The sequence below is a fragment of the Barbus barbus genome (assembly GCF_936440315.1).
Source record: "Barbus barbus genome assembly, chromosome: 47".
Lineage (NCBI taxonomy): Eukaryota > Metazoa > Chordata > Actinopteri > Cypriniformes > Cyprinidae > Barbus > Barbus barbus.
The window spans coordinates 5,759,512-5,772,043 of NC_136725.1; the positions used below are offsets into that span (position 1 = coordinate 5,759,512).

Here is a 12,532-nt window from a genome sequence, read left to right on the forward strand (position 1 = left end):
AACTAATTAAGTTAATTGACATCAGGTCTGTAACATGATTAGCTATAAAAGGGATGTCTTAGAGAGGCAGAGTCTCTCAGAAGTAAAGATGGGCAGAGGCTCTCCAATCTGTGAAAGAGTGCAAAAAAGATTGTGGAATACTTTAAAAACAATGTTCCTCAACGCCAAATTGCAAAGGCTTGCAAATCTCATCATCTACAGTGCATAACATCATCAAAAGTTTCAGAGAAACTGGAAAAATCTCTGTGCGTAAGGGACAAGGCTTTGTCCCGTGGTGTTCAGGCCCTCAGACGACACTGCATCACGCATCGGCATGATTCTGTCATTGACTACTAAATGGGCTCAGGAATACTTCCAGAAACCACTGTCGGTAAACACAATTTGCCGTGCCATCTGAAGATGCCAAATAAAGCTCTATCATGCAAAAAGGAAGCCATATGTGAACATGGTCCAGAAGCGCCGACGTGTCCTGTGGGCCAAGGCTCATTTAAAATGGACTTTTTTAAAGTGGAAAAGTGTTCGGTCAGACGAGTCCAAATTTGACATTCTTGTTGGAAATCACGGATGCCATGTCCTCCGGGCTAAAGAGGAGGGAGACCTTCCACCTTCCTGAAAGGTATATAAAGGTTTTAGAGCAACATATGCTCCCCTCCAGATGACGTGTATTTCAGCAGGACAATGCAAAACCACATACTGCAGCTATTACAACAGCATGGCTTCGTAGTAGAAGAGTCCGGGTGCTGAATTGGCCTGCCTGCAGTCCAGATCTTTCACCTATAGAGAACATTTGGTGCATCATTAAACAAAAAATACGTCAAAGACGACCAAGAACTCTTCAGCAGCTGGAAACCTATATCAGGCAAGAATGGGACCAAATTCCAACACCAAAACTCCGGAAACTCAAAACCTCGATGCCCAGACGTCTTCAAAGTGTTTTGAAAAGAAGAGATGCTACACCAAACATGCCCTCGTCCCAACTATTTTGAGACCTGTAACAGGCATCAACAATTTCTCACTTTAAACATTTGCTATGTTCATTCATTCATTCATTCATCTATGTTCTATTGTGAATAAAACATTGGCTCATGCGATTTGAAATTCTTTTAGTTTTCATTTTATTCAAATTTAAAAAAATGTCACAACATTTCCGGAATTCAGGTTGAACATACTATTATAATAACAATAAATTATGCATAATTACATGAAAGTAACCCTAAGCCAAATCCTAACTCTAACCATATAGCAAGTACATGTAATTAATTAATATTACTCAGTACTTAAATGTATAATTTCATTGTATCAAGGACACCATAAAATAAAGTGCAACCAAATAATTTGAAAAAAGTCCTAGTTAATGACACACTTAAAATATAGGCACTCTAGAAAACCAAAATTTTGTACTTTAACCAATAGATGGCAATAGAACTGCAGCAGAGCTAGCAGCTGGACATAAAGAAGTCTTTATTGCCCCTGCTGGAACTGAAGTGAAATTACTTCCCAGAATGTGTAGATAAATCAACTTAGTCGAATTATATAACACCTTATGATTATATTCTAGCCCTAACTAGTAATGGCTTTACTGCCTCTGTATTTATTCTCTGTCTGAGAGACAAAAGAAGAAAATGTCTGTGAGGATCAAATACATGTGACTGACATCCAACATTGTAATTTTTTAAAAAAAATCTTTTTTATTTCAAAACAACCAAATTTGACAAAACTGCCATGCATACTCTTATCATGTCATTTCATTTGGTCCTGCTGTTGAGTTTGGAGAGACACAGATGGGAATAAGACAGGGAAGATAAATAAATAAGAACAAATGATTATGATGGGAACAGAGAAATTCCACATGAACAGCAAAAATGCACCAGAAAAGAAAAAATCTTCTTCCACACACACCATTTCTAATATACACTAAGCTCTGTTTGTTCGATTGTCTGAGCATGATAGTCCTTATGACAGCTGTTTAAACTCCAGTAATAAAATTTATCATGCACTACTTCCATAAAAGCTATCAAATGTCCTTTTTTATATAGTTAATAAAGAAAGATAACCTAACAGAAATGCAAAATTTGCTTAATCCGTACCAAAAGACGGACAAAAACCTTCTCCTCAAAAATATAATACAACATTTTTCCTCTTGAATCATGGTCAAATATAAGAGTCATCAAATGTATTACAGCCTATTGCCTTTTCAGTTCTTGTTTTCCAATAAAAATGTTTTCTATTTTTAACATTGATTTTTCAAATTTTCTCGTTGTTGGACTTGTGCTGGCATGAAAACATGTCTTAATATATTTTATTTTACAAAGTAAGTAAATGTATCTTGTTAAAGATATTTAGATTTTTTTTTTCTACTGGAAAACAAGAAAAATACTGATTAAAAAAATTATTTTTGTTGCTGTAGAGTGAAAATCTCTTCCTAAGGATTGGTCCCAGGTCTCCCTTGTCTCTTCCACAGTTTTGAGGTCTCTTTGAGGAGCTGCTCACTCCTCCTAATCCCTCTGCTCTTAGAAAATGCCCATTCATGCGGCTGCACTTCACAACTCGTCCTTGTAGGTGGCGCTCTGCAGGCCGGTCGGTGGCTGAGAACCCTTGAGAGTTTTATGCGAGCCTCTCCAGTCCGTGGGCACATTGTCGTCATCCCACAGTGTAGACGTTTCTGTGTCGCTCACCCACTCCGGGTCCCCAGCGTAATGGCAGGGCTGCACCAGAAGGGGGTGTGTGGAATACGCCATCAAATTCCGATTGGGAAAATGGGATTTGTAGTCCTCACTATTGAGAGAAAACACCAAAATAAATCTCTTTAGTAACTTGAGCTCTTATGATTATAGGCTTTAGAAAATAGGGTATAGATATTTTCATGTGACGTCACCATGTACATAAAATAAAATAAATTTAAATATAATGTTAATTATACTATATAATATTTTTTTTAAATCCCTAACCATGAGTATAAGCAATAACATAATATAATATATTGCCATATTTTATTCCCAAGTACAAGCAATATAAATATACATACGTGCAATACCATAAAATAAAAGAAGCAAATAAATTAGAAATTAAAAATAAATTATACTATAATATACATGTATATGTGTGTGCATCTATAAAATATTTTATCCTGTTTTATTAATATAAATCCACATTTTAACCATAAGTGTAAGCAATAATATAATATAATATATTAATTACCAGGCAATGAGTGCTATGATAATACTAATAATATAATATTTATATTACATGTATTTACATATCCATATTTTATCCTAATGTTAAAAATCTCCTACCCCTGAGTATGAGCAATTCTATGAATTCTATAAATTCTCATTTTATCCCAATTTTAAAAAGCACTAGAGATGCTTGCATTACAAAAAGAGGAAAGAGGTCACCATTTATCTATTTAATGTCTCTTTTGGATCCAGAATCAGGTGGCGAATCACTTTAAGGCTTGTGCTGCTCGACTTTACCCCAATAAATGAATAAAATATCAATAACTTTCAGTAGAAGCCTGAAGAAGGTACTTCATGTACTGAGGGTAAACGTGTGTACTGGGCCAGCTGGCAGAGGGCCCTTGGCTTTGTCAGACCTGGAAGGAGAGCAAAGAGGCAAACAGCAGCTAAAGTAGCTACTAATTTAGCTGGAATGCGTAACGGGGAAGGCAGGGCAGGGTGTTTAAATGGTTAGCCGTCAACAGGGCAGCAGCAGCATGCCGGATCGCTGGAAAGATTGAATAACGCTGCTCTGATCTGTCTCTGAGGGGATGAGGAGCTTCAGGCGGGACGTGCCAAGCAAAATAACTAAGAGCCAGAGATTGAGAGGAAACGGACAGGGGAAAATGGATGGCATCATGCCAATCCACAGCGCACACACAACCACTCGCACTAAGGAATCAAAGCTAATACCATCTCAAGATCTGGCTTCTTTCTTGGCTCGAGTCTTGACTCTCTGTCTATACAAATCAAATGACTTGTACAATTACATAGTTAAGAAACTATGGAGAGAGTTTAAAAAACAAAAAAAAACAAAGCACACATTTGTGGTGAGCTATTACAGTCAGTCCTACTTTGCAAAAATATGAAGTGCTCTTCCAGGAGAATCCAGTAGAAATTGACAGTATGCATACGTCTTTATGGTGAGAACGCATACTTTCTCAACTAAAATTAGCAACATCACCCTTCAAACACTACAAATCATTTTAACATTTAAAGAATCAGTTCTCCCAAAAATGAAAATTTGCTGAAAATGTATTCACCCTCAGGCCATCCAAGATGTAGATGAGTTAGTTTCTTCATGGGAACAGATTTGGAGAAATGTAACATTACATCACTTGTTCACCACTGGATCCTCTGCAGTGAATGGGTGCCGTCAGAATGGTGATGTTGCTGGAGTGGTGTGGATCATTGTGATGTTTTTATCAGCTGTTTGGACTCTCATTCTGACGGCACCTATTCACTGCAAGAGGATCCATTGGTGAGCAAGTGATGTAATGCTACACTTCTCCAAATCTGATGAAGAAACAAACTCATCTACATCTTGGTACATTTTAATTTTGGGGTGAACTATTCCTTTAAAATTTGTTTAGGCCTGAATACTGTCTTACTCACTTGGGGTGCTTGTCATACATGATGGGTAGAAACTCATCCACAGGAAGCATCTTGGATATCGGTTCGGCGTTGAGGAGCTTCTGAGCTCCCTGAAGAGAGATGGCGTAAGACAGCGTCCAGTAGGAGTAATCAGCGTACACCAGGTTCCTCACATTCTCCACTGCAACTTCCTCTTCAAGGTTCACCTTCTTCCTGCCCAGGTATCTGCAACAGATCACCACAACAGTTAAAGACACCTGATGGGGGTGTTATATCTGTGATGAGTTTTACGGTTGGATTACACATGCATATTTTAAATAAGAATTTTAAAGTCTTCCTTATAACTGCATCTAAAGCAATTTTCTGATTCTGGTTTCGTCTAGTTACCACGGTAACCGTGTGACAGACAGGTGTCACTCACATGATGTCCCAGTCCAGCTCCACCTGCTCCACCTCCTCCATCAGCCGCATCATGCGACGTTTAAAGTTGGCTTGGAAACGTACATCATCCTCAAAGATCAGTGCCTTATCTAGCTGCATATCTACCATCTATGAGCAACAGATGGAAAATCATTTTGATATACTAAAAACATAGCATATTTCATATTGAATTATTTTAATATAGACTACCATTCAAAAGTTTGGAGTCAGTAATATTTAAAAATATATATATAATAAAATAATAATAATTTTATTAAGCAAGATGCATCGAATTGATCAAAAGTAACAACGAAAACATTCATAATATTACAAAAAATAATATTTTAAATAAATGTTATTCTTTTGAACTTCATATTTATCAAAGAACCCTGAAAAAATATGATCACGGTTTCCACAAAAATATGAAGCAGCACAACTGTTTTCAACACCGATAATAATAAATGCTTCTTGAGCAGCAAATCAGCATATTATTATGATTTCTGAAGAATCATGTGATACTCATGTCTGGAGTAATGATGCTGAAAATTCAAATTCAAAAAAAGTTATTTTAAATTGTAATAATATTTCACAATATTACCGCTTTTGGCAGTATTTTTGATCAAATAAATTCAGCCTTGATAAGCATAAGACACTATAAGAGACATTAAAAAATCCTTGCAACTCCAACCTTTTGAATGGTAGTGTATAATAATACATTTTAAAATAAAAAATAATAATTGAAATAATAATAAAATTGTAGTGCCTTTATTTAAAGTGCCCCTATTATGGATTATGAAAGGTTCATATTTTGGTTTTGGGAGTCCCCAACAACAGGCTGACATGCATGCAAGGTCAAAAAACACTTTCGTTTTCTTATAGTATGCATTTATTTTTACCGTATTTGCTCAACGACTCCCAAACGATTCGCTCAACGATTCATTTTTCCAAACCCCTCCTTTGCGTGACTCTAATCTGCGGTGATTGGTCCGATTGGTTGATTTCATTTAAAGCAGTGTTTGTGAGCACAGTGCTGCTTTGTGTACAGCATTATCGGGGAAGCCGCTATATTTAACGCTCCAAAAGCGGCACCTAGTGGCAAAGAATGAATTTGTATTTTCATTCAGACCAACGCGAAAATTACGTTTTCCCAGTTCTGCGTGTGCAACAAGTGGGCGGGCAATATGCTAATGAAACGGCTTGGAATTCGTTTTAAAAATGACTCGTTTCAGTGATTCAGAGTCGACTCTTTCTTTTGAGAGACAATAACTTTATACACAGTGCACTTTCAGATTTCAAACTTTGCAGGATGTTTTCATTCACTTATTTTTTTTTTTGAAAAAATCCATAATAGGGGCACAATAGTTTTAGGGGCCACTGACCTCTTTCCAGATGTAGTAGTGGCTGAGGAAGCAGCCCACCTCTCCCTTGGTCAGCGTGCGGCCGGAGAAAGGGTCATAGTAACCAGGTAAGAGGTCGACACCTAGAATCTTAATATCACTGCTGTTCAGAGCTCTGCATGCACACACCAGTGAAAAAACTAAATTATTGCTCTTATCATGATATAAAGATAGAATGAATAAAGATTCCTTTGAGGAGTACATGTCTGTACTTACGCTCCATCTACCGCATCCACAACTTTGGCATCAATCTCTAGCTCATACAGCGACCATAAGATCCTGTCCCTGCGGTCTTGACGTCTGCGCAGGTTTATCAAGTAGATCTGAGGTGAACAAACACACGTGATAAATGTTTCACTCAAAGCAATGGTAAAATACAGAGTATGCACTCAACTTTACCTCATCAAAGCCCATGAGATCAGACTGTTTGGGAGGCACGTGGACATAGCGAGACAAGTACATTGGCGGCCCATGGACTGTAGGAGAAATTACTTCAGTTAGGACACAAATCCTTGACAATGATTCTGTTCGATTAAGGAGCTAATCGCTAATTAGCACCAGATTAGTTCAATCTTCACATACAGTGGGGTTCAAAAGACTGAGACTGAATCACACAAGACGCTCTTTAGGGCATTTTATGCTACATTATCATTAGATTTTGTGAAGTTCATAGCTATGGAAGCAGGTTCCTATCTTTAAATGATAAGGTTATTGTTACTTTTTCTCATGATTGACTTTGACTTCTTATCACATAAAGTGACTTTATATATTACAACTGCAACTTTTATCTCATAATCTGACTTAATATCTCACATTTGTGACTTCAATTTCATATTATAATGTTCATCTCATAATTTCCCTCATATTTTTTAAATACTTAATAAATAAATTAGGCACTTAAATATCCTAATTGAACAATGGCCTAATCCTGGCTCAGTCTAAGCCCTGTCTGTGGAACCGGGCCAAAGTGTTGTAAAATAAATCCATTCAAATCTAGTGGTTTGAAGTCTTTTAAGGATATATAATCACTTTAAGTGGCCTTTTATTTCACTATTATTATATAATCTGTAAATACTTTTTTACTCTACTTTAAAGAAGTACTATAGTTTAATACAAGTGCATTTGTATTTTTCACAAAGTTCATGCTAGCTAGCTTAAGTGCTGTTATTAAAGTGACATCCATTTTTCAAGTTATCGCAAAAGTTTTATTCAAATAATATAATTTAATTTTAAAAAATCTAAATGTCAGTGTTACTCACTCAAAGATTCCAGGTAAAGGTGGACAAAATTGATTCGATCATCCTCCACGGTCTGATGAGGCTTTGCAGGTACGTTCAGATAGCCATAACGCTCCTTGTTGCACAGATACATCTGAACCTCTGTGAATTATATCAGATAAATAATGTCAGAAATTTTACTCAGTCCATCTCTTTCCAAAGCTATTTGACTGTCAATCCTAAAAAATGTTACAGTCAGTTGGACACAGGGAAGAATTTTGCCCTCAATCCCTCCAAATGTTAAACTCATCATATTGCGCAAGATAAATGAGATACGCTGGGGTCATCCAGAAGGGGGCGCCATACCTGATTTTCGGCAGGAGAAGGCAAAAACGATGATGTCATCAAAGGGCCAGGAGTAGTCTTTGTGAGGGGGGTGAAACGACACTTTCTTGGTGCCTTCTTTGCGCAGGTCCAACAGAATAGTGGAGTGGACCATTGGCATGGGATAGCAGCCCAGCCTTTGACGCTGCTTTGTGGGGAAGTACTCAGCAGTACGACGATAGTAACCCTGAGACAGACACAAAAAAAACTGAACAACACAGCCAAAGGTGTTTGAGCAAACAGACCCTAAACTAAACAGAACTATAATTAACTATTATCCTCAAATGTGGTGTTGTATTTCTTAGGAGATATTCACTTAAACTGAATTGAGAAATTGTTTTGTCACACTGTTTATGCACAGAGCTTTAGTGTGCTTTGTGAAATGTGAATGAATCAGTTTGCTTGGACAATCCCTATAAATTAACCCATTTAAAAATGAATCACAGATTCAATTTTCCATGCAGAAGTTCCAATGCAACATTTCATGTCTTTTTGTAGCAAAATATTTAGTTACATATTTGCTGAATGCTGTAATGTAGGTAAATATTTATGTAAATTATTTAAATTACTGCAAATAAATAATACATCTTTACTTTTATGCTGTATATATAAACTACTATTGAAATGTTTGGAGTTGTATAAGAAGTGTCTGATGCTCCCCAAATACTGCATTAATCTGACGAAAAATACAGTAATATTGTGAAATATTATTACAATTTAAAATAACTGATATCTGTTTGAATATATTTAAAAATGTCATGTATTTCTGTGATGCAAATCTGAATTTTAAGCATCATTACTCCAGTCTTCAGTGTCACATTATCCTTCAGAAATCACTCTAATATGATGATCTGATGCTCAAAAAATTATTATTATCAATGTTTTAAATTATATATTTTTTCTTGTCCTTTGATGAACAGAGGGTTCAAAAGAACAACATTTATTTGAAATACAAATCTTTTCTTAGACTAGAAATGGCTTGACTATTAATGGCTGACATTTCTGATAAATGAATGCATCTTTAATAAATAAAAGTATACATTTCTTTAAAAAAACAAACAGAATGTGACCTCAAACTTTTGAACAGTAGCATCACACACACACACACACACAATGAAGTTAGTTACTATCGTCACAACTCATTAAACTACAGTCATTAGCTTGACTAAAGTGTATCTTCTCCATTTATAGACTACTGGTGATTTAAATTAAAGTAGTTTCTCTAGTGCTGTTAATATTATACAGCAACAGTGAAAGCAGATATGGCCACTTTATTAATGTGGCGTATTGCAAGATGAAACGTTAACTATCACTCATTGTGTTGTTAGAACATACACATGTACACACACTCATACACACTTCCAAACTGGAAATTCATTGCACTGTACCTGTGGAGTGATGCCACACCAGTAGTTGGAGTACGCTGACTGAGAGTCCAGCATGGGGGCAATGACTGACTTGTTCTCCGCCATCAGTAAATGCAGTGTGTCGGGGTTAGTCAAAATGTTGTCTGTGTCTGAATACTGCAGATGAGGAATTAAACACAAAGAATGACACCTGACAACACAATTATAATTGAATAGTCATGATATTAACAAATATAAAGCACACTGATATGACATGAGCAAAAATAATTCCAGTGCATTCCAGCACAATTCACATTTATGAACCCAGAAAGATCTGAACCTCCATTAACTTTGAAGAATTTTGACCTGGTTTAATTTTTTTTAATACTCCTGGTATATATATATATATATATATATATATATTAGCATGTGTGATCCAAAATTGGAGTGTATATGCTCTAACTGGGTCATACCAGAATATAGTCAGCCCAGCGTTTCTTGGCAAAGTTCAGCGCTGCCTGTTTGAGCTTCATAACATAGTCATAGCGGCCGTTAGTCCAGTGCTTGGGCCCCAGCTCACCTACATAGGACCTGTGCAGATGAAATAAACCAATTCAAACTTCAGTGGTAGCACCTAAATTTCAAAAACTTGAAAAACATTATTTTTTTTAAAGTACAGATTTAACAGGACAAATATCTGCATATTTGTTCATGTTGTGTGATGATCATCTCACGTGGGTTTATCTGAAGGTCTCCACTCAATATAGTGATATTGTGTTTGCATGACAGTGAGCCATTCTCGCAGGATTGCTGTCGTGTTGTCAGTGTTGTGGTCTGTCGCTGCCCTAAAGGAAACAATAAACAGAGAGACAGGAATTAGATACAGTAGTGATATTAGTGTCACTAAACTGCATCCACCTGAACACATACGAAGCCACTCAATAGATTGCACGTCTTTGGCCATGCTTTATGATACAGTGCATATAAGTATATATGTAAGTATGTGAGCATTTACATGCATTTATAAGTCATGTGGTGCAACCACCATTCATTAACATACAGGAAAAAACAACTGGAACTGATCTCATAGAGTGGAGCTGTGAAGATCCTCATTACAGTGACCTTTTTAAGTTATTCCAGGTCATAAAATGTCAAGTGGTGCAACTCCCCAAAAATGTAATGATATTTATTAATTTATAATTCATGATGTTTGTAAAAAAAATGCATTGTATGTCTAAAAAATATCTAAAAACCTTTTTGGAAAAATAATGATTATGATGTGAGAGCTGATTTATTTAAGGTATAAGGAAAATATTAGTGCTGTCAAATGATTAAATTGAGATTAAAAATAAAAGTTTTTGTTTACATAATGTATGTGTGTGTACTGTGTTTATTTATTATGTATATATAAATACACACACATGCATGTATATGTTTAATAAAAATATGTAATGTATATATTTTAAATATATTTATATATGAATTATATGAATATAAATATATACACGTAAATACATGTAAATATTTTCAAAATGTATGCTGTATGTGAGTGTGTTTATATATACATGATAAATAAACACAACACACACACACACACACACACACATTATGTAAACAAAAACTTTTACTTTGGATTCGATTAATCGCGATTAATCGTTTGACAGCACTAGAAAATATGGCAATTTCTTGATAGTTACACCACATTTTAAGTCAAATTTAAACTTAAAAAAAAATCCTTTTTTTTTTTTTTTTACTTGTATGCTCTTATTTGTCAGTGACCTAAATACTGAGTAATACAAATTAACTACAAGAATGAACATAACTATTTTTTTCTGTTTGCAATGTATCATTAGACTCATCATGTCCATTTTAATCAGAAAAAAAAAACATTATTTAACACTACTTAATCATGCACTGCATTCTTTTTAGCCAGTTTATTTTCTAAATAGTACGCTGTAGAAATAAAAATAAATGCATTTAAGTGCATAAATAAAATTAAAAAAAAACATACATCCCGAACTTTATTAGTTGGGGGAAGGGGTCTGCTTTTGAGGGGAAAGTCTGAAAAAGTAAAGGGGAGGAGGTGATTGAATGCGAATAAGATTGACCTTATGACATTACAAATAATAAGAAAGATCATCAACAAGCTTAAACGGCAGAGAAGGAAGTCACCTACCAGATAGAGATGCGCTCTTTGGGATAGTTTAATCTCTCGAGAGCTCCGAGGTAGTAGGGTAAAGAATGAGCGGCGTTCCGAGCGATTATAGCTATAACTACCGTGGGCGGCTGCATCTTTGACTCTTCGGTGTAATTTTCCTCTGTAAAGTAACACTGTGCAACCGCAAGAATGGTACAAACACTTATAATCCAAGATAACATGGCTGGATTTCGGTGGTCCGCTGCGTCGTTGCACAAACAGTCCCATCCGCGTCAGCAGCTGTAGGAAAGAGGGCTCTTCCCTAAACTTCACACTCCCCCTCAAAATCTCCGTTCTCCCCGGAGGAGCCAACGTGTTCTGTTAGCTGGGTTTGGGTTACAACTTCCGTGTGAGGATTTGTTCTTCGAACTGTTACATTTTATGTTCGCTGTAACGTTTACCTTGGCTATGATTTAGAATGTTTCACCGGAACACATCGACGTTCTTTTCTGAAGCCCAACTGTTACATTTTAGAATGATAAATGTTGCTTTAATGTTTCGCTACATTGTTTCACTAGCCAAAATGTTCCAGGCCAGTAGTATGCCGACGTTCGTTTGGGGTTTTTCGTCACACAGAGCAACACTGACTTTCTTCTTTCTCGTTTTTGTGGCAAGAAAGAGTCCTGAACCACTGCCATTTTAGCGATTTTTCCGTCGACCTAAATCACTGACAATAACATAGATTGTTGAGCCTTTACGATGGAATTTTGTTATGTTTAGACCGAATTACCAGAGTGCATTTCTAATTCCTTAAAGTTTTTTTTGTATTATTTACATTTTCTATGGAAGAACAAAATTAAGAAATATCCGTTTGATAAAGTGGTAAACTACAACCACATCATCAGTGTGTCAACATGAACATGCTATCGTACATTAACAAACAAAACATATGTTTTAACTTATTAGAATAACTGATTAGATGAAAAACGTTCATATTTTACAAAACAGTTCTAGCTGCTTCTTTCATTAAACTTTTGCCTAC

At 35.9% G+C, this 12,532-nt stretch overlaps 1 protein-coding gene across 1 annotated transcript; it reads right to left on the reverse strand.

Moving 5' to 3' along the window:
- Positions 1-1,094: 1,094 nt before the first annotated feature.
- Positions 1,095-12,129, reverse strand: cercam (cerebral endothelial cell adhesion molecule). Its single transcript, XM_079410128.1, has 12 exons — positions 11,530-12,129; positions 10,088-10,198; positions 9,827-9,944; positions 9,396-9,530; positions 7,990-8,194; positions 7,666-7,785; positions 6,806-6,882; positions 6,623-6,729; positions 6,389-6,521; positions 5,011-5,138; positions 4,611-4,814; positions 1,095-2,775 (listed from the first exon to the last, which is right to left on the reverse strand). The coding sequence occupies exons 1-12, from the start codon at positions 11,730-11,732 to the stop codon at positions 2,541-2,543; spliced, it is 1,776 nt and encodes a 591-aa protein (XP_079266254.1). The 5' UTR covers positions 11,733-12,129; the 3' UTR covers positions 1,095-2,540.
- Between the last annotated feature and the right edge of the window lie 403 nt (positions 12,130-12,532).

Excerpts from the sequence above, each read along its gene's own strand:
- cercam (XM_079410128.1), bottom strand. The coding sequence starts at position 11,732 with ATGTTATCTTGGATTATAAGTGTTTGTACCATTCTTGCGGTTGCACAG. Across the intron at positions 9,945-10,087 it reads AGACCTTCAGATAAACCCAC|GTCCTATGTAGGTGAGCTGG; the intron begins GTGAGATGATCA and ends TCATCTGCACAG. Across the intron at positions 8,195-9,395 it reads GGTGTGGCATCACTCCACAG|GGTTACTATCGTCGTACTGC; the intron begins GTACAGTGCAAT and ends TGTCTGTCTCAG.